Here is a 20140-nt window from a genome sequence, read left to right as displayed (position 1 = left end):
AATACATATGGAAATCACTCTGCATAGTAGATGATACATGGTAATTTAGTAGTCAATATCTTTGTCACCATTATCATATCATATTGACAGGAAGCTCTGATGTCATGGGAACCATGTATTTTTCAACAATAAAGGAGCAAACTGCTTACGTGGGGAATAAGCTTAGGAATTCCCTGGGCTACACTGATGGGTTAACAAACCATAAAGAATTAGAAAACAATAGGAGGTACACACTCAAGTATGGGTAAACAAGATTAAGTAAATACGATTAGATAAAAGGGGCAAAGACTGAAACACTCCCTAACTTAGTAGAATAGCAGAAAGCTGCTTTACAGGAAGGAAGGACCAAAATTGGCAAACAGGAAAACAGGGCTTTAGATTGCAGCAAGGTGATGTTGCCCAGAGCAGAGCTAATTAGCAAAACAATGGTGCCTTGTTGACCCTGAGGTGGCATGCTCTGTCTTCCTCTTCCCCTAGACCAGTTCAGGTAAGCAGAGGTGGTGCCTTGTGTTTGCTGTAAACAACTTTCCACCCAGCACCAGAATCTTGTGTTGTATTGACCCAAACCCCTAACAAAGTTTATCTTTCAAAACTTCAGACCCAGAGTCTACTATATGCTTATACTTGCATGATACAAATGCATGTGCCATTCTTCAGAGAAGGAAATGGATGGAAACGGGTACTCTTTTTTCTTTTTTTAGTGTGCTACCATTTTAATATTTAATCACAAAGTGTTTTATTTTTTAAATTTTTAAAAAATAGTTTATTGTCAAGTTGGTTTCCATATAACACCCAGTGCTCATCCCAACAAGTTTCCTCCTCCATGCCCAACACCCCCCATCCCCTACCCCCACCCCCATCAGCCCTCAGTTTGTTCTCAGCATTCAAGAGTCTCTCATGGTTTGCCTCCCTCCCGCTCCCCAAATATTTTTCCCCTTCTTCTTCCCTGCGGTCCTCCGTTAAGTTCCTCCTAATCTTCCTATACATGCAAACATATGGTATCTGTCCTTCTCTGCCTGACTTATTTCACTCAGCATAACACCCTCAAGTTCCATCCATGTTGCTACACATGGCCACATTTCATTGTTTCTCATTGCCATGTAGTATCCCATTGTATAGATAAACCACATCTTCTTGATCCATTCGTCCGTTGATGGACACTTAGGCTCTTTCCATGTTTTGGCTATTGTCGAGAGTGTTGCTATGAACATTGGGGTACATGTGCCCCTATGCATCAGCATCCCTGTATCCCTAGGGTAAATTCCTAGTGCTATTGGGTCACAGGGGAGTTCTATTGTTATTTTTTTTGAGGAATCTCCACACTTGGAAATGGGTACTTAACAGTGTCACATATACATAGGTACACACACAAAGCACAAACAAATCATGATTAAATTTTAAGAAATTATCTTCCATAATTTTTAAGCAATGAGAAATTGTAGCTCATGAAATTCATCTGAATGAAGTTGTTTTTGTTTTCAGAATAATTGCTTATCAAGCAGGAACAAATATAGTTAGTTGTGGGCATTCTCTTATTTACATATAGAATATATATACGTATTTACTTTTAATGTTGAAAGATTATCATTTCAGTTTGTAATGTTATGTCACATTTGCAGTTCAATTGCTTCACATGAGAAATATTCTTGCAAAAAGAGCATTGGCTTCTAAAGAAATGGCTTTTCTGTTTATAACTGTGTTCTGTCTCTTCTTCTCAAGGATGTAATTTGAAATGACAATACAGTAAAAAGGGCTTGACACAGGGCATGTAAAATTTCAAGGGAATTAATTTCTTATTCATGCAAAATGTGAAAACTCTCTCCTTTCTCATGATTCAAAAATATCTCTCACCTGTTATACTCTCAGACTATAGTTCAGAAATGCGTGTAATACAAGAAGAAAATAATTTTTCATGGTGACCTCCTCGGTATATTTCTTTAGCTCTCTTGCTTCTCTGTTTAGGAATGGTGACAATTCAACATGTGTCATGTGACTTTTGTGCAAGTGTTCTACAAAGTATGATTTCAGAGTGGCAGATAAAAGAAAAGAATAACTTTTCATTTTAATATTATGGTAACCTAGAAGGAATTTGAACTCCCGAGCAAAGAAAAAAATCTCTCCTTAATTTTGCTGGTCTCAAGAAAGTTCTTTAGCTTCTCTACAGCTCAGTGTTTTGTTTTTTTTTTAACAATGTGGAAAATACAGAACTCAGAATGTTGTTGTAAATAGGGAATGAGATAAAGTTTTTGGCATGGCCTATAAATGTTTTAAAAGTTCCAGTCCACTTATCTCCCACATGCCTTCCTAGGGGCCCTCATTCAGTTACCCTCAGACCTACATATTCAACCTTGCATAAATCCCCAACAAACCCACTGCTTTATCCTAGTTTTCTTTTCACTAGGTAAGTTCTAGAAGTGATCGTCCTGTTTCAGGAGGACCTGAGCACACTGTCTATGTGCTAAGTATAATCTAACCTCTTTCTCATGGAGATATTTTTATTCCCCTATACCCCAGCCTATTTATCTGGATCCCTGCCCAAATTTTTACAAATTACCCTTCTTCCATATCAGCAGAAATTGTTTCTTTCCACTGGCTGGAGTTTATATCCTTTATCTGAAAGCCTCATTATCATCTTTATGAATAAGAATATTGACAGAGGACTACCTCTGCTATTTCCTATCCCTTACATGGAGAATATTTTATATGTACAAAATGCAAACCAGGAAGGACCCACATTCACAGTGATGTTGTTTATATAAAAGTAGAGTAGCTTCCCAACTATCTCCCTTTAGCTACTACAGCTTGTCACATGTAAGAAGTAAACAGTAAAGAAATAAGAGTAAAAATAATCAGTATTTTTCAAGTTGGGAATATATTTTTTATTAATGTCAAATGTTAGAGGATCAAATGCACTATTTCTTTCTTCTTCTTTAATATTTATTTACATTTTATCTGGTTCCCTTAACAGCAAAGTAAGGAAAAGTGTTGCCATAAGGCTCTCTGTGTTATTAATTATAGCCTATTATATACCAGTCATTTGTCACATACATTTCATTTGCTTAAGTATGATGACTTCTTATTGCCACTCATAACATTTGCCATTGGACCTTCTGATCACTAAGTGAAATATTTCCATAAGAAAATATATGTTAATGATTTTAAGAGAAAATGATAAAATAGTAAAATATGAAAATCCATTCAGCTAAAGGAATAAAATGTCCATTTAGTTAAATATTCTCAGGGCTTTATATTTTAGTAGATGAACTCAAACTCTCCTACTGGGATTGAGAGAGGAAAATCATTTTGTTTTGGTTTTACAAACTGTTCACACAAATGAGTATCTAGGGATTTAATCAAGTTCCTTGTGTAACCAGTGATAGAGACTTTCAGTTTCTGTATTCTAAGTCCTAGGAACACTGAACTAATCCTTGAAAATGTACCAGAAATCGAACAGGTACTGATTGGTGTTAAATGTAATACTGCAAAAGAAAACTAGATGTAACACAAGTGAGAAGTATTCATTTTCAATAAGAAGCACAGAGTTACAGAGAAAATACAGGTGTGAAACATTCTATTATCATAGAAACTGTAGCAATTTTCACCTACTGCAAAACTAAAATAAGACTAAAGTAATGTAAATAGCATCACTGTAATATCATCTGATACTTACATGGAAGCATATAGAAATGACTCAACGCATATAATAGCTAAGGAGAAGGCAGAGAATTCTTAGACTAATTGCACGAGAGAGTAAATAATACGGTGTCATTTTTGTCATCAATACGAATCTTAAATTAAAATGAAATATTCATGTTTATATTACTTTTTCAAGTAAAAAAATTAGAGGATTCCAACCTATTGTGAATATTTTACTTTAACAGGAATCTACAACGTAAGACTACTGTCCAACTACTGATGTATTGTTTTATATTAAAGTCATACTGAGAGTGATTCTCATGGAAAATGAAACTCTTAAGTCGTTTAACTTTTATCTATTGGCTTTTACTTCCTAAAGACCAAAAGCATCTGAAAAATCATTACAATTTCTGCAACATTCAATGAAATATGAGGGCTTTTTTTTTTTTTTTTTTTAAGACTCAGTAATTTAAACTCAATAGGAAAGAACCTACTTTTGGGGAACCGAGGTGGATTGTCATTGACATCGGTGAGGGTGATGTTGACTATTGTGGTTCCAGCCAAGCCTCCTAGTTGTCCGCCCATATCCTTGGCTTGAATGAGGACTTGGTATTGTTCTTTGACTTCCCTGTCCATGTTTGGCAAAGCTGTTCTAATAACACCTTAAGGGGAAAAAATAATAAATGTCACAAACACGGTTTCCTGAGATAAGACAGTCTGCAACAAGAAAATGATTTTATCTACGTTCGGTAGAAAAGACATGCTAACAAACCTACCTATCTTTTAAAAAGGGAAACACTCAAAATGTTCAATGGTTAGAATATAATTAAATATATTACGATAACAGCCATATACTGAAACGCTTGCAACATTGTGGAATATGGTTAAAAAACAATATATCAGCTCTAGGAGATGGTCATCACTCACTAAGTCAACAGGTCAGACATGATTTACTTAGGACTCTATCTTTAAAAGACAACCAAACTGTTAAACAGTATAGACAAAATACATATATTTTAAAAATTAGTGGTTACACTGAGTGTGAGGTTTCTAAGGAAAGCTAATTCTCTGTTCTTCCCTTTAATTTCTAAAATAAATGTATTACTTTACTTTTTAAACACACAAAATATCCCCTCCCATGTATTTTCCATCTCTTAGGATTCCTCTTAATTATTTTCACCACAGATTTTTCACTTAGATCTCATTAAGCTTCGCCACTGCAGGGACCTTCTCTCCCTTGTCACCGAGTTATTCCAGTGTCTGTTGCTTAGAAGGAGCTCAATAAGAATGTGTCAAACAAGTGACTAGTTGAATGACTGGCTGAATGGATGAATGAATGAATGAATGGATATATAAAAAATTAAGTTTACAATTGTGAATTATGCAGTATATATATGCATATTTACACATCCTACTCATTTTCTCCCCTTCTGTCCAAGTATAGAACTAATTTATATTTATATTTATTCATAGTAAAATAACTAAAACCTTCTGGATTTGTTGCGAGTAAAATTATGAATAAATTTAATACCAAATTCCAACCTATACCCAATGGTTTTAGGGAGAGATTACAGAGCATTGGTCTTAAATCTGTGTGTCTTTGATAATGCTGTTTCTTAAATAAAGTGGCATATATGAATAATCAGTATAATATCAAGCACCAACACGAAGTATAGCATCCAGATCATAATCTGAATATACATCCACATTTAATCTGTACTTTCCACTATTGACTTACAAAATGCTATTCTATTGCTAATTTAGACTGAACTACAGACTAAGATTTCTTCTGATCCTTGGCAGGCAATGTTTACAAAACAAACAAGTTCCTTTTTTTGGTTACTACTGTTTATTCAGGCATGGGTACCGACACTCTATTATTTCATTCTGTGTTTTCTATCTTCAGTTCAGACTCTTGATGTGTAATTTCCAAGCCTCTTAACTAAGATTCTTCATCTCTGCCATCTCAGGGGACTGGTCCCACATGCCTTAAGTTACATGACTTCTGTCTGTGTTATAATGTTTATATTTTATAGATAAATGCCTAGGTTTAATTCATAGGCATGCTGTATTGTCTTGTTTTTGACCAGATCTCTTCTCAGTCAGTTCATTTATGATATAAAATTTACACACACACACACACACACACACACACACACATATATACACACATGTATATACACATGTATATATATATATACATAATTACACATATTTATACATAATTTTTACTTTACTTGATTCATTTCTAATATGAAACATATACATATAAATTTTATACTTTATATTATATATGTTATATATATATACATTAAGATGCTATGAAAAAGAGAGCAAATAAGTATTTTCACACTTATTTAAGACTAGGTTTGTTTGATTGTTTTCTGGTATACCTAGGTTTGTTTGTTTGTTTGTTTTCTGGTAATTTGCTACAGTTATCATCCAGACATCAAACTGCCCTGCCTTCTTGCTTCATCCTGTGTCTGATAGGTGACCTTTCAGTTGCTAAGCTCTCTTCCTTTACTATAGTGCTGCTGAACTATAGAATTTGGAGAGAGGAAAGGATTGCATATGTAGTTCCACAGAAAATCACTGATGACCATGATCCCCACCACCATTTCCATTTAAGAACCACTGTTTCAGAAAAATAAAATACGGCATTTGTAGAATTTTTTCAGAGTGAATCTGGGAAATCAGTCAGACGACAAGATTCAAATGAGAGAAGAGAATCTTAAAGCACTGTGGTCTATTGAAAAAGCCTGGTGGAAAATAGTCTCCATTCCAAGAAGTTACTCTTTTTATGGACCACTCATTATTTACCAAAGGCCTAATGTTTAAAGCCAAAAAGACAAAAATGGATTGTATGATCTTAAGCAAGGAGGAACTTTGCCAAGGAATGATGTTAAGTGCTTCTATAGTAGAATGTAACCAGCAAACGGAAATGCTGCATTCTGTTATTTCAGGTTTTAAGTTCATGTGCTCATCTCTATTTTTTAGTATTTGTATATAAAGTTACAGCTTTGTATGATTATAACTGAAGCCTAAAAAATGCATTTTGCAGGATAGAATAAATATTCCACAGTAGTAATACCGCAAAATTTAATTAATTAGCTAGAATTCTGAAGCAAATCCTATTTATTAGAAAAAGGTGGATAGGCAAGTATACATTGAGTTTTGGTACGATTTAAATGTCTTGTACTTGATGGACTTCCCAGCATACATAATCGTGACAAATTAAATACAAGAAGGAGAAAAATAGTGGGATTTTATTTCTGCCAATATGAATATAGATATATGGTTGAAAGAGTTACAAACTTAAAATAATGTATCAAAGTAAGTAGTCTGCCAAGGAACATATTTATCCTCTGCCAGGACCCTCATGTTGTATGCGGGCCCCTTAACCTCAACAAGTCTCAGCTTATTTTGCAGAAAATGGGTTAAATATTCTGACAGCATTTTGAGATGAAATAATGCAATACTTTACATGAAGAATCATAAAATACTGCATATGATAATCCAGTAGATGGCTTTACATGAGCTATATCTTGAATTGAGGATGGCACTGCAGGACTGAGACATGGGACACCTGATTCAGTCACCGTTTGTGCGAAAATGTATGTTTCATTCAGTCCTGTTATCAAGTTTAACAGGAAAATGGTGAACATTTTTCCACTAGCCCCTCTAGATCAACTTTACACACCTTTCTAGACTTCTCTCTGCTCTCCAGCTTTAGGTTCTATTAGGCCAACTGGCAAGGGATTGGATGGTATAAGGAGAATGAGGTTGGGCTTTTCTTTGCATGGATACCCGGACATCCCACATCATCTCCTGCTATGGCCCCTCATCACACAGCTGCATGTGTCCCCAAAGCCCAGTATTCTTTCAGCCCTAGTGTGGTGACTGACCACAGCCACCTGTTATGCTTTCTCCAGACACTGCCCCATCCCTACTGGTGTCCCTTCAGTCTGCTTGCACTTTCCAAAAGAGTCTTTTTATTAAACTAATCTCAAATTACCCAACTGGGTGTCCTTTGCTTCCATCTTGAATAATAATTGAGGCAGTCTCTGTAAAAGGTTCTTTCATAGAATGTACACTTAATGGGTGTATGTTTATGTGATGCTGAGGAGACCATAGAGAAACACTTACATAATTAAGTTAATTTCAGATGGTGATTCATGTTATGAGGAAAATGAAATCAAGTGCTTTTGAAAGTGGTGTCGGAAAAGTTCTCTCTGAAAAAAGACTTTAGAGTTGCAAACTCAGAGAAATGGAGGAGGCAGACCTGGGAAAGGACACAAGAAGGAGCATCCCAGGGAGGGAAGCAGGAAAGTACTTTGTAGAAGCAGGCATGTTCCCTCAAAGCATACAGAAGAGTCTATGTGGCTGCAGTTAGGCTGCTATGGGGGAAGGACAGGGTAAAATAAAACCACAGAGGGGAAACCAAATAACATGATGGCTTCGAAGACAAATAAGCCCACTGGAAAGCATCTTAGCTCAACAAGCGGGATCAAGCTAAAAAATTGCTGCACAGCAAAGACACTATCAACAAAATGAAAGGGCAATCTATGCAATGGGAGAAAATACTGGCCAATCACCTATCTGATAAGGGGTTAATATACAAAATATAAAATAATTCATACAACTCAGTAACAAAAAGCAAACAAGCTGATGTGAAAATGGGGAGAGGAACTCAACATTCTCCAAAGAAGTTAAACAAATGTCCAACAAGGACATGCAAATGTGCTCAACATCAATAATCATCAGAGAAATGAAAATCAAAGGATTATCTCCTCACACTTGTTAGAATGGCTGTCCTCAAAAAGACAAGAGGTAACCAGTGTTGGCAGGGTGTGGAGGAAAGAGAACACTGGGGATGTAAATTAGTGCAGCTACTGTGGAAAACTGTGTAAAGGTTCCTCAAACAATTAAAAATAGAACTACCAGATAATCCAATGATACCACCTTGTGTATATATCAGGAGAAAATGAAAACAGGATCTCAAAGAAGTATTGGTGCCTTCATGGTCACTGTAGCATTATTCACAAAAAGCCAAGATACAACAACCTAAACATCCATTAACAGATGATTGGATAAAGAAGATATCACACACACACACACACACACACACACACACACACACACACAGGAATATTATTTAGTCAGGAGAGTGAAAGCATGGATGAACATTGAGGGCATTAGGCTAAGTAAAATAAGCCAGGCAGGGAAAGAGAAATGTTCTAAGATATTATTTATAGGTAGGATCTAAAACAGCTGAACTCATCTAAACAAAGTAAAATGGTGGCTACCAGGAACTGTGGAGTGGAGACGTTTGTCAAAGGCACAAATTTCCAGTTATGAGATGGATCCCTCTGGGTATCTCATGTACAGCCTGGTGATCATAGTTAATAATACTATATTACATACTTGAAAGTTGCAAAGAGACTGGCTCTTAAAAGTTCTCACTGCAGAAAAGGAATGGTAACTATGAGGCATGATGGAGGTGTTGCCCAACACCATAGTGGTGATCATTCGGCAATATGTAAGTATATCAAATCAACACACTGTATCTTAAATTTATACAAAGTTATACATCAATTATATCCCAAAAAGCTGGAAAATGTTAATTATTATTTTGAGACAATAGAGAGAGAAAGAGGAACAATGGATGAACGGTTCAATTTTACACTTACTGAGGATTAGAGTCCAAAGAAGCCCTGGGTCGTTTATTCTGTCTTTAAAGAGAAGTCATGGTGGTGAGGTCAGAGCATGAACCACACAAGTCTGCCCATATCCTCTGAACGTTAAGTCATTCAGAGTGAAAACTTCATGTGATATCCAGCTTTCCACTTAACTCTCTGATCTTCTCTTCCACAACTCTCTTCTTTGGTCACTAGAGCTTTGCACACTGTCTTCCGTCTCTGGGGAATATTCTTCCTGTGGTTTACTCATGAGCAGTTCCTCTACTTCCTTCATATCTTTTCTCAAAGCCATCCTCATGGACTTTGCTTGCCATTCTATCTAAAATTCTATACTGTTTAGTTTCCTAATGCTTTTGTAATAAATTGCCACGGACTAAGTGCCCTAAAAATAGCACAAACTTATTATCTTACAAAGTCTAACATGAGTCTTGGTGACCAAAATCAAGGGTGTGAGCACGATGCATTTCTTTCTAAAAGCTTTGTATCTTCTGAAAGATGTCTTACTTCCCTGCCTTCTGGCTTTCTTTCTCCACTTGTAAGGCATCTTTAAATATTTCTTGGACTTTAACTTGCCCACCCCCTTTTTATGCTTTTAATAACACATGTAATTAAATTGGGTCCACATAGACAATACAGAATAATCTCTCCACCTTATCTGCAGATGAGCAACCAAACTTAATTCCATCTGCAACTTTAATTACTCTTCATTATATAACATAACATAGTCACAGATCCCAGGGATTAGGACACAGACATGCTTGGCAGATCACTACTCGGCATACCACACATAACTCTCCCCAGGATCTTCTATGCTCTTTCTCTACTTTATCATTTTCAACTTATGCTTTACTGCTATTCCAAACATATTTTTTCTAACTTACTGTGTTTTTGTGTTTTCCCTAATAAAATGTATATTCCTGAATGTGGGAGTTTTGTCTTTATTCTATTTTTACTTCACTGTAGGATACCTAGGTCTAGATCAATGTGAAACATATGGTGGGCACACAAAATATTAATAAAATACATTAATTAACATATAATAATAAGCTTAGGTAACACATGAAAAATTACCATACATTCTTCAATAACTTAGTAATCTTGGTCATTATTGATGGTTGAGCATGGGAATATTCATGATGGAATTCTGAATGAGAGGTGTAGTTAGTATAGATCTATGTTTATTATAGCTGGTATGAAAAAAGAATCTGATTAAATGTTATTTTTTACACCTGAAAATGATATCTCTTTGGAGAACACAGTGTTGGCCATATCCTGATTAACCTTTTAACATGTGAATTTGGGGGAAGTAGTAGCAAATATATTTTAATGCTCAGTCTTTTAGGAATTGCTGGGGCGCCTGGGTGGCTTAGTCGGCTGAGCGTCCGACTTTCGCTTAGGTCATGATCTCGCGGTTTGAGGGTTCGAGCCCCACGTCGGGCTCTGTGCTGACTGCCAGCTCAGAGTCTGGAGCCTATTTCGGAGTCTGTGTCTCCCTTTCTCTCTGACCTTCCCCTGCTCACGCTGTCTCTCTCTCTCTCCTAGAAATAAATAAAAATATTAAAAAAAAAAAGGAATTGCTAATAGATGGTAGAATAGAAGAAAATAATTATAGTTAAAAAATGGGAACCTTAACTTTAGCAGTGAGAATTGTAAAATTTCTCTTTTCAATTCCATAGCTAACTTGTATTTAAAAACAGTGTCCCAGACCTGTTTTTGCAGCAGTCTATATTAAAAGTTACTGAGTTTCTTTTCATTACAGTCTTAAATTAGCCTAAAATGTGAAATGGGGTTTTAAAAGCTAGAGCAATCTTTAAAAATATTAACAAGAATGTTGTATCTATCACTACACAGATAAGGTGTATGATCTAAAAAAAAGTTGCCAATAATTGAATAATGTATTTTGAGCTCAAGTAGAGTCATGAGGTAAGTTTCAGTAGGAAGAAAATTTAGAGACCATCTTACCACCAATAGCACAACTTAACAATTGTTTAGGAATCGGACGTCACTTCCCATGGCCTCTTTCCTCAGGAAGTTGACTCTCAGTCTATACCAGTGTCCAGCAATAATACTATGGATTGGAGAATTTTATCCTACAATATCGAAATGAATTGTATGAGGACCTGATGACCTTGCCCAGGAGATGAGGATTCATTTGAGGTTCTACTTGATTCATCTTGGTCTCCTGATATCAAAACACCTGTGAAGCTTTTGGTTATACATCAACATGCATGACATGAATAAATAGTCAACTCCAGCATCGGCAGCTCATTGCTCATTATTTATTTTAACACGTCCAGTGATGGGAAACCCATGATCTCAAGAGACATTCTTCTTATTGACAGACAAGTATTAACATTTTTTTATGCATATGAAATCAAACCAAAATTCTTTCTTCCTGTAACTCATACCAGCCATTGATAGCCCGTTTCCTCTCAAGCAGTACAGAACATAGCCTGTTACCCTCCTGCATAACAGCTCTACAACTTTCTAAAGGCATGTATCACATGTCCCTGGAGTATTTTCCTTTCAAGGCCAAACATCTTAGTTTTACTCACTGATGTGTTCAACCCATGATTTCTTAAATAAGGCAAGTGGAGTTCACATAGAGCTCTTGGGAAGCGAGATGACGCAGAATACAAGGGAACCATTCACTGAGGCGCATTGTTAGACGTGTAGTTTTACTACTCATATGCAAAATATTCCAGAATAGGTAATATGTGACGTATTTGCTTGATAATTGTCTATTTCCATGACACATTTTTTCTCCCTTATATCTATCAGCACCTATTGCTTTTCTTGCTCTCTAGGTCTATAATTAGACTTCATCTTAATGCAAAAACGTATTAAAGGCATGATGACTTTGTGTAGGTAAATACTCTTATTTGCCCTTGAAGAAAGGATATACTCTATCTTTCTTTCATCAGGCACGTCAGGGCTGAGGTGTCTGAATCCTTAAAGACTTTACTCTGAATAAATATCAAAGGCATTTCAAACCATGAAACACTGTAAATATTTATATACTGGTATCAAGAATTAGCTCAAAATATAATCTAACCCATGCTTTGATTATACTATGGTGCTTTAAAACACCAACATATTTTTAAAGACCTGAAAAAATAAATATCAGTCAGAATATGTGAGGAGGTTTGACTTAGGACATATAGGCTTGCAGAGTACAATTACTGAATAAAAGGTGATAGACTCAAAGAATAAAAGTCTTGAGAAATGTCAAATCTCTCAGCAACACTTATCAGATTTCCCTAAACAGAGGCTAGGGCAGAATCACAAAGCATGAAATATCAGAATGGTGAATAAAAGGGAAAAAATACATAGCCCATGGGTTCAACTCTAAGACTCACTCAATTATTTTCATATGGATTCTATGAATGAACATATAAATACATAACATACAAACTTATAAAGATACATTGTTTCTGACAATGCACATAAACTATAAGAGATTGATGGAAAAGTTCTGGAAATGGATGTAGTGATGGTTGCACAACAGTGTGGATATTCTTACTGCCACTCAACTGTACCCTAAAACAGTTCACATGGTAAATTTTATGTTATGTATATTTTATCACAATAGAAAATTTAAATTTATAGGTTTAAAAAATGTTGAGGCAAAGTGAATAATGATGCTTTCTAAATTAGAACTCAGCTTATTTGGAAAAATACAACATACCATCACCACATGACATGAAATAGCAATAACTAGTTACTCAACTCAGATTAGTTTTTCAAATCATTTAGGTAACAATTTAAATACTTTAAACAAATTTGAAATGCAAATTAAGACATGAAGTCACTTATATTAATGTTTATTTTCCTAAGTAATTCTATTATCAATGTTGTAGAAATGTTTAGCATCCTGATTTCTGCCCTTGATAAAATATTATAAAGCCGATATTTAATGTTTTATAGATTATAGATATTTTTCTAATGTATAAAAACATTAAATATAAAAATGTACACAACATAATATAACATGCTAATATTACAAACATGTTAATGTTTCATAAACAATAAATGCAATGAATATCAATGTTATTTAATGTTTTATAGATTTCTCTACATTTGAAGTTTTTAAAATAGTTAATAATCATTTGAGGTGTATGAATACATGTAAATTTTAATTCATAGTGAAGAATTTCATAGTTAGGCCAAATAATTGCAAAATAAACCTTTATTTTATTTTACTTTATTTTTATTATTTTATTTTACTTTACTTTTTAATATTTATTGATTGTTTTTTAGAGACAGACAGACTGTGAGCAGGGGAGGGGCAGAGAGAGAGGGAGACACAGAATCTGAAGCAGGCTCCAGGCTCTGAGCTGTCAGCACAGAGCCTGATGTGAGGCTTGAACCCATGAACCATGAGATCATGACCGGAGCCAAAGTCGGACGTGCAACCTACTGAGCCACCCAGGTGCCCCCAAATTAGCCAATTTTAAAGAGAACTATTATTTCTGAGCTTATTTCATAGTTTGCATCAATATATACTGCTTATAAGTAAGCGTGCTATATTCACTTGGGTAGAGATGCTTTAGAGTTTTTGTCAAAAAACAATATCACTAAGGAAACATTTTTTATTTTCTTATTCCAAATAAATAATAAATGGTTCTATTTATCTCTTTATAAATACTTAGGCACCAGAATTTCTGATGAGACTCTTCCTTTAAAAATTATTTTAAAGTCTATTCTATACTCAAATGTGGACAATTTTAGATAATATTAGTTTTTCATGCATTTTATTTAATAACAGCAAAAGGAATCATAAAAGGAAGCTATATGGCTGGAACAAATGGAGGCTATTTCTGAGAAATTGCAATTATCCTTGATTTTTGATTTACTCTTATGTACCACAAGGTGATAAATTTGACAAAAAGTCTTCTTAATGGTCTCTGTGCATGAAGAACTAGTTATCATTCTATTAATGAAGTGCCTCCTCATCCACTCTTTTCCTGTCTAGCGGTCTGAGGCCTTGTTAGTATCAAGACTTCTGTCTCCAGTGAAAATCAATGCTTCAAAAAATCTATTTCATTGTTTACGCCAGAATTATTTCACCTTTAGTTCTAAATAATAAGCATTATACAAAATATAAATACATAGTTATTAAAGGCATATTATGAATAATCTCCTATAAGGTAATACTTTCTAAAAGCTTTAGAATTCATCTAAAGTTGATATTGACCAAATAGAGCCAAGGAGACTGAATGTGTTTTGAGTCATATAATTATTATCTGTCTAGTATTAATTTGACTATAATGCTTGTATTCTTAATCCATGCCCTATGCTTAAATTCATCTTTATATGATTATGTTACTTTTTAGTTAGATACTGACTACATCTATAGTTATTTCATCAATATTAGTTTATCTCTCTTCTGCTGCACTTATTCTGACTATATAAACTTACCTACTCTATCTATAGAGTTAATCACTACAACCCACTAAGTTACTCTAATACAGAACCTCCCCTCCACCAATCTCTACAACCCTTTTCTCCTTTGTCCATCCCCTCTGACTCTCAGCACTGCTTCTCAGAGGCTGAAGAGGTCTAAGACACATATATTGCCCACACTAGTTTCTAGTTAGAGTATCGATCATAGTGAATTTGGAAAATATGGGTAATCATAGAAGAAGAAATAACCCATGATGTTTACATCTGATGAAAGGCTGTATAATATTTTAGATAATTTTCCTTCAGTATGTGTTTATATATTGAGACTGTTGTCCAAACCTTCTTCACCCTTCTGGAATTTTATACCATCATAAACTTCAATGAACAACTTCCCCAAATTCTTTCTTCAACAATGTTTTCCTGTTTTTCTACAAATACATATGATTTCCCAGTTTAAACTTCCTTAACACTGATACTGCCAAATATCTTACCTTCGTTGTCATACTTCTTGACAATAATTTACATTGTAGGTACAATTTTTCCATCATGCACCCGCTCTTAATATTTGACACCTCTGGCTTTTGGTCTCTGACCCTTTTTCCAAACCAAAAGTGTTTCTATGTCTTAAACTTTTCTAGATTCTCTTCAGCACTGATCTTCCCTTCTCAAAAGATTGATGCTGTCCTATGACAAACTACTCTTTTTTTAGATTTATGAAAGGGAGCAACCTCCTGCCTTATTCCTTTAACATTTTGCTGATTTCTGTCCCTCAGGCTTAAGGAGGAGAGAAACAAATGAGAAAATAGCAGGTTCAGTTGCAGAAAGTTTTTGCAGATTCTGTTTCCACTTAATTGACTTTATGTTTCTAGGTGACATTAAAACATGGCTAATTATTAATTAACCTATATCTATTTGGTATTCCAGATTTCAGCACACATTTACAGGGAAGTGCTAATTTTGAAACGTTTAGCTTCTTTGCGTATAGAGTGTCTGAAATTAATTTGTTTCGAATTGATATAGCTCTTTACAAATGTATTTACAAATTTATAAAGTTCCAGTAGTCTAGTATATTAACAGTTCATTTCATTATTTTAACCTAATGTAATAAATAATATTGAATTCAATATGCAATGTATTATAATGTAACATAAGTGCTCATAAAATAGCTGTCATTGTGCAGTTCTATTTTAACTGTGACATGGGACACCTACTTTGATAACTGTTCAGCCTGGCTAGATCTCCTTAAAAACGTATTTAGCATTCACAAAGCAAATTCTCTAGAACAGAAGGACTTCATTTTATTTACAAAGGAATACAAAATCTTTTAGTGAATAATATCCTGCTCTTTCTATACTTTCCAAAGATTCTTATATATTTGGTTCTGAAAACTTCCATTCAAATGTTTTGACTTAAGGGGCACCTGGGTGGCTCAGTCGGTTAAACGTCCAACTTCGGCTCAGGTCATGATCTCACATTTCATGGGTTCGAGCCCCGCATTGGGCTCTGTGCTGACAGCCAGCTCAGAGCCTGGAGCCTGCTTCAGATTCTGTGTCTCCCTCTCCCTCTGGCCCTCCCCTGCTCACAGTCTCTCTCTCTCTCTCTCTCAGAAATAACTTTTAAAAAATGACGCATGAAATCATTAAAAAAAAAAAAATGTTTTGACTCAAAAATGAGACTAGCTTCAAAAGCATTTGTCAGTAGAATTAGTGATCTGGGTGTTTCAAGTTTGTCAACCGTCTTTGTTCCCCTGCTAGAAGCATAAGTCTTTATTAATCCAAATCAACCATCTATAACCTCTGGCAAATATAACAGTAGAAGCTCCATGATCTTACCACATATTGATAAGGCCCAAAATTAACTATAATTGAACCCAATCAAGAAAACTTAAAATGAATAACTATTTTAATTCCAGAAGAATCAAAAATCAAATATGCCCAGGCTTCTGAAAACTTAAAATAATACTTATAGAGAATAGTTATCTTGAGATTGGGACTTGACACATATATCGGAGACGGCTTATATTTACACAAAATTCAATCTAGAGGAAATAGTTCTATGGCAGCAAGGTAAGGTCCTATCTTCTTTTACTTAATGTACAACACACTGAATCTTTATTGCATTTTTAGAGTAGGTGACTTCCCATGCCAAGATTTAATTAAAGTTTAAATATTTGAAAGGGGTGGTGATAATGTTGTCTCTAATAAAAAATTTACCTGTCTTGGGATCAATAGAGAAATAAGGTTGTCCCTGAAGAATGCTATAAACGACTCTGGCACTGTTTCCATAGGTCGGGTCATCTGCGTCGGTGGCCTTGACCTGGAGCACATATGCACCTGGAAAATAAGACAGTATGACTCTAGCATCTTTGTTTTACAGAGCTCAAGGTCATCTCGTTTATCTACTGGACTCTATTTTCCTTTGGAATTGGCATTACTCCATGATTCTGTGAATATATGTTGCCACTGGAAATGATGTAACTACTATAACCAAAATGGTGGACAACAATATAGCTGTTAGTGCAAATGATACATATTTGAAAAATCTATTTTAAAAGCTATGTTCATTTCCAGTAGCAAGATGATTGAACTGAAAGTCATCATGATAGCTTTATTGATTTGTGTACCAAAAAAAACATGACACTGCTTACATTAGCTCATCTGCTTACTATAGATGCTTTAATTTCATGATTAGGTTATCAATAGAAAAGCTAAAAGGTTTGAAGGCTTACTGAACTGTACAGGCTGTAAGTAACTTGTATTGCCATTTATAATCAACAACTACGTACTAGCAGGAGGAACACTTTAAATTAGGACAGAGTATCTGAGAAATTGAGCAACCAAAAATAATTGCAGTTAAGACTGCAGGAGCACCTTGAGGCCTCAAGACTGAATTAAGCTAAGAAATCGGTGTCCAAGGAAAACATTAAAGACAATCCAAATTATGTGTATTGATTCTCTTTTTTGACTACTTGTGGACTAAGAGATTTTGAGGGGAGATTTTTCTCTGTATTTTCATCTTACATATTCATAGTCATAGTTAAGTCTTTCTCTAAGATCTTTTGGACTATATCATAATATCTTGTTCAATATTACTGTACTAGTTGAGAACAAAGCAAAATCAAAATTATCAAGTTTGATATAAATAAAATCAATATGTTGGTGATGGTTAGAAGGAAATCTCCACTGAGCATAAAGAGTGATATGTACATCCAAAGGTATAAAGTGGACAAAATGCTCCTATTCTTGGAGGCATTCAAAGTAACGACCCAATTCTGAATAAAATTTTTTTTTCCATTCAAGTATTCATTCAGAATTTTTGTTTAAGGCTATACAAAACTGGGATAAACTAAATCTTAAAGGTTTACTTGCAAGAATGAAACATCTCTTCCCCTCTTCCTTGTTTGTTGAGATAGCCAAAACATTTAAAAATGATAATTTTCAGCACACATTTGATACCAAATGCTTTATCTTAAGAATGCTTTGGTGAAAGCTAGCTATATCAAAAGATGAATTATAGGTTTTAATTCAATAGTGTTTCCCAGGAAACTTCTGGAAGGAAAGTACACAAACATTTCTGAGATGACAAGAGTGATAACATATTATCCCTCACCACCCATCATCATCATCATGATCATCATTATCAATATTTGCTGCATCATTAATAATTATTTGACAAATAGGCATTAAGGACCTCTATTAAAGATTCATCAAAACTATGTTCTCCTTTATGCTGTAGGAAATAACAAGTGCAAGACTAAATTCCCCTCTTTCTTCCCTTCTGTTACACAGTGATATTCCTGTTATCTTCTGGATCTTTGCTATCGCTGTGTTACATATGTGCTGTATAGACACAATCCACAAACATTAAATAATTCTTCAATCTTAGGTATAAATATGGCAGGTAAAAGGCTGTGAGTTGTTCTTCTCTGAGGATATATTTGAAGAAAAGGTATTATATCTGCTAAGAAATATTTAGTGACTAATTTAATAAATTTTTACCTAATTCATGTCATATGCTCAATAAGAAACACAAAGATGAATAAGATAGCATCTTCCTTTTATGGGAATATTTATTAATTCACTCTTTAAATATTTGAGTTTAAATTTAAAAACTTAAGAAGACATTTAATACTACTTTTGGGGAAAAATATTTTTCTGCATACTTCGTGAAGGTTCATATTAATATTAAAAACAAAGATATAAAAGAGAGGATACTATATTATTCATCTTTGTCTTTCTATGTGGTTATAACGTCATCTACAATAGCCAAATTATGAAAACTGCCTACTGTCCTTCAACTGATGAATAAAGATGTGATACACACACACACACACACTGAAATATTACTCAGCTATAAGAAAGAATGAAATCTTACCATTTGCAATGACATAGATGGAGAGAGAGCGTTATGCTAAGTGAAATAGGTCAGTTAGAAAAAGACAAACACCATATGATTTCACTCATATGTGGAACTTAAGAAACAAAACAAACGAGCAAAAAGGGAAAAAAAGAGAGAAAGAAACATGCCAAGAAGCAGACTCTTAACTATAGAGAACAAACTGATGGTTGGAAGAGAGGAGGTAGGTGGGTGGATGGGTTAAGTAGGTGATGGGGGTTAAGGAGGGCACTTGTGATGAGCACTGGGTAGTGTATGGAAGTGTTGAATCACTAAATTGTACACTTCAGCTTTCCATGTAGCATTGTTCTGATCAGTAGTAAATTAATTGATGTAATTTTTAATCACAATTAAAGCTAATAATAAAAAATGTATTTTATAGTAATAGTTAATTTTTAAATTTTAAGTAGTCACTCAATATATATATATATATTATATAAGTTAATATCACAAAATGCACAATATAAAGCAGGGTAAGGAAGAGAGAAAGTGAATCCTGAGAGGTATAGAATTATCACAGAGAAAGAACAGTAATTAGCAGCAGTGCATTTGATATAAAATGCAACTAAGTGAGAGTTTCATGACAATACATGAACACTGGCGAGAGTTTATATGAGAACCAATTTGGATGTAATTTTTAGTGCACACGCATATACATGTCAAAATATATTTGAAAAATTAGTTCCACATTGTAAATTCACAGCTGTAATCTGATATGATCTCAGTTTTGGCCAATAAACATTCATATCTTTATAATATTCTAAATAAAACAAAATTCTTAAATAGTGCTACATTACCTACATACATCAACTTAAATTAGTTAATTTTTTTTCCTCCAATTTATGTTGAAAACACTAACAAATGTCATGGTACTTGACGTAGTAATTCCCATTTGAGAATTCATACGGATGTCTCATATGGTCTGGCAGTACACAGAAACCCACAGCGTGCTTTAATTATTTCTAATGATTTCTCTCAAAGTTATAAGCATGTATTCACCAATT

General features: G+C 34.5%; 1 protein-coding gene across 1 annotated transcript in view; it reads right to left on the bottom strand.

Annotated features, from left to right (window-relative positions):
* The window catches only part of LOC120226840 (cadherin-12), a 98424-nt gene extending 81355 nt beyond the window's left edge, over nucleotides 1-17069 (bottom strand). Inside the window, exons 1-2 of the mRNA XM_039225006.1 lie at nucleotides 16955-17069; nucleotides 4131-4298 (exon numbers count right to left, since the gene is read on the bottom strand). Coding sequence (XP_039080937.1) covers nucleotides 4131-4272 — 142 coding nt within the window. The 5' untranslated portion in view covers nucleotides 4273-4298; nucleotides 16955-17069. The remainder of the gene's footprint in view (nucleotides 1-4130; nucleotides 4299-16954) is intronic.
* Nucleotides 17070-20140: the final 3071 nt, after the last annotated feature.

This window comes from Hyaena hyaena, unplaced genomic scaffold, assembly GCF_003009895.1.
Source record: "Hyaena hyaena isolate Hyena2069 unplaced genomic scaffold, ASM300989v1 scaffold_1853, whole genome shotgun sequence".
Lineage (NCBI taxonomy): Eukaryota > Metazoa > Chordata > Mammalia > Carnivora > Hyaenidae > Hyaena > Hyaena hyaena.
Note: the sequence above shows the minus strand (reverse complement) of the source record. Positions and strands in the feature narration are given on the sequence as shown.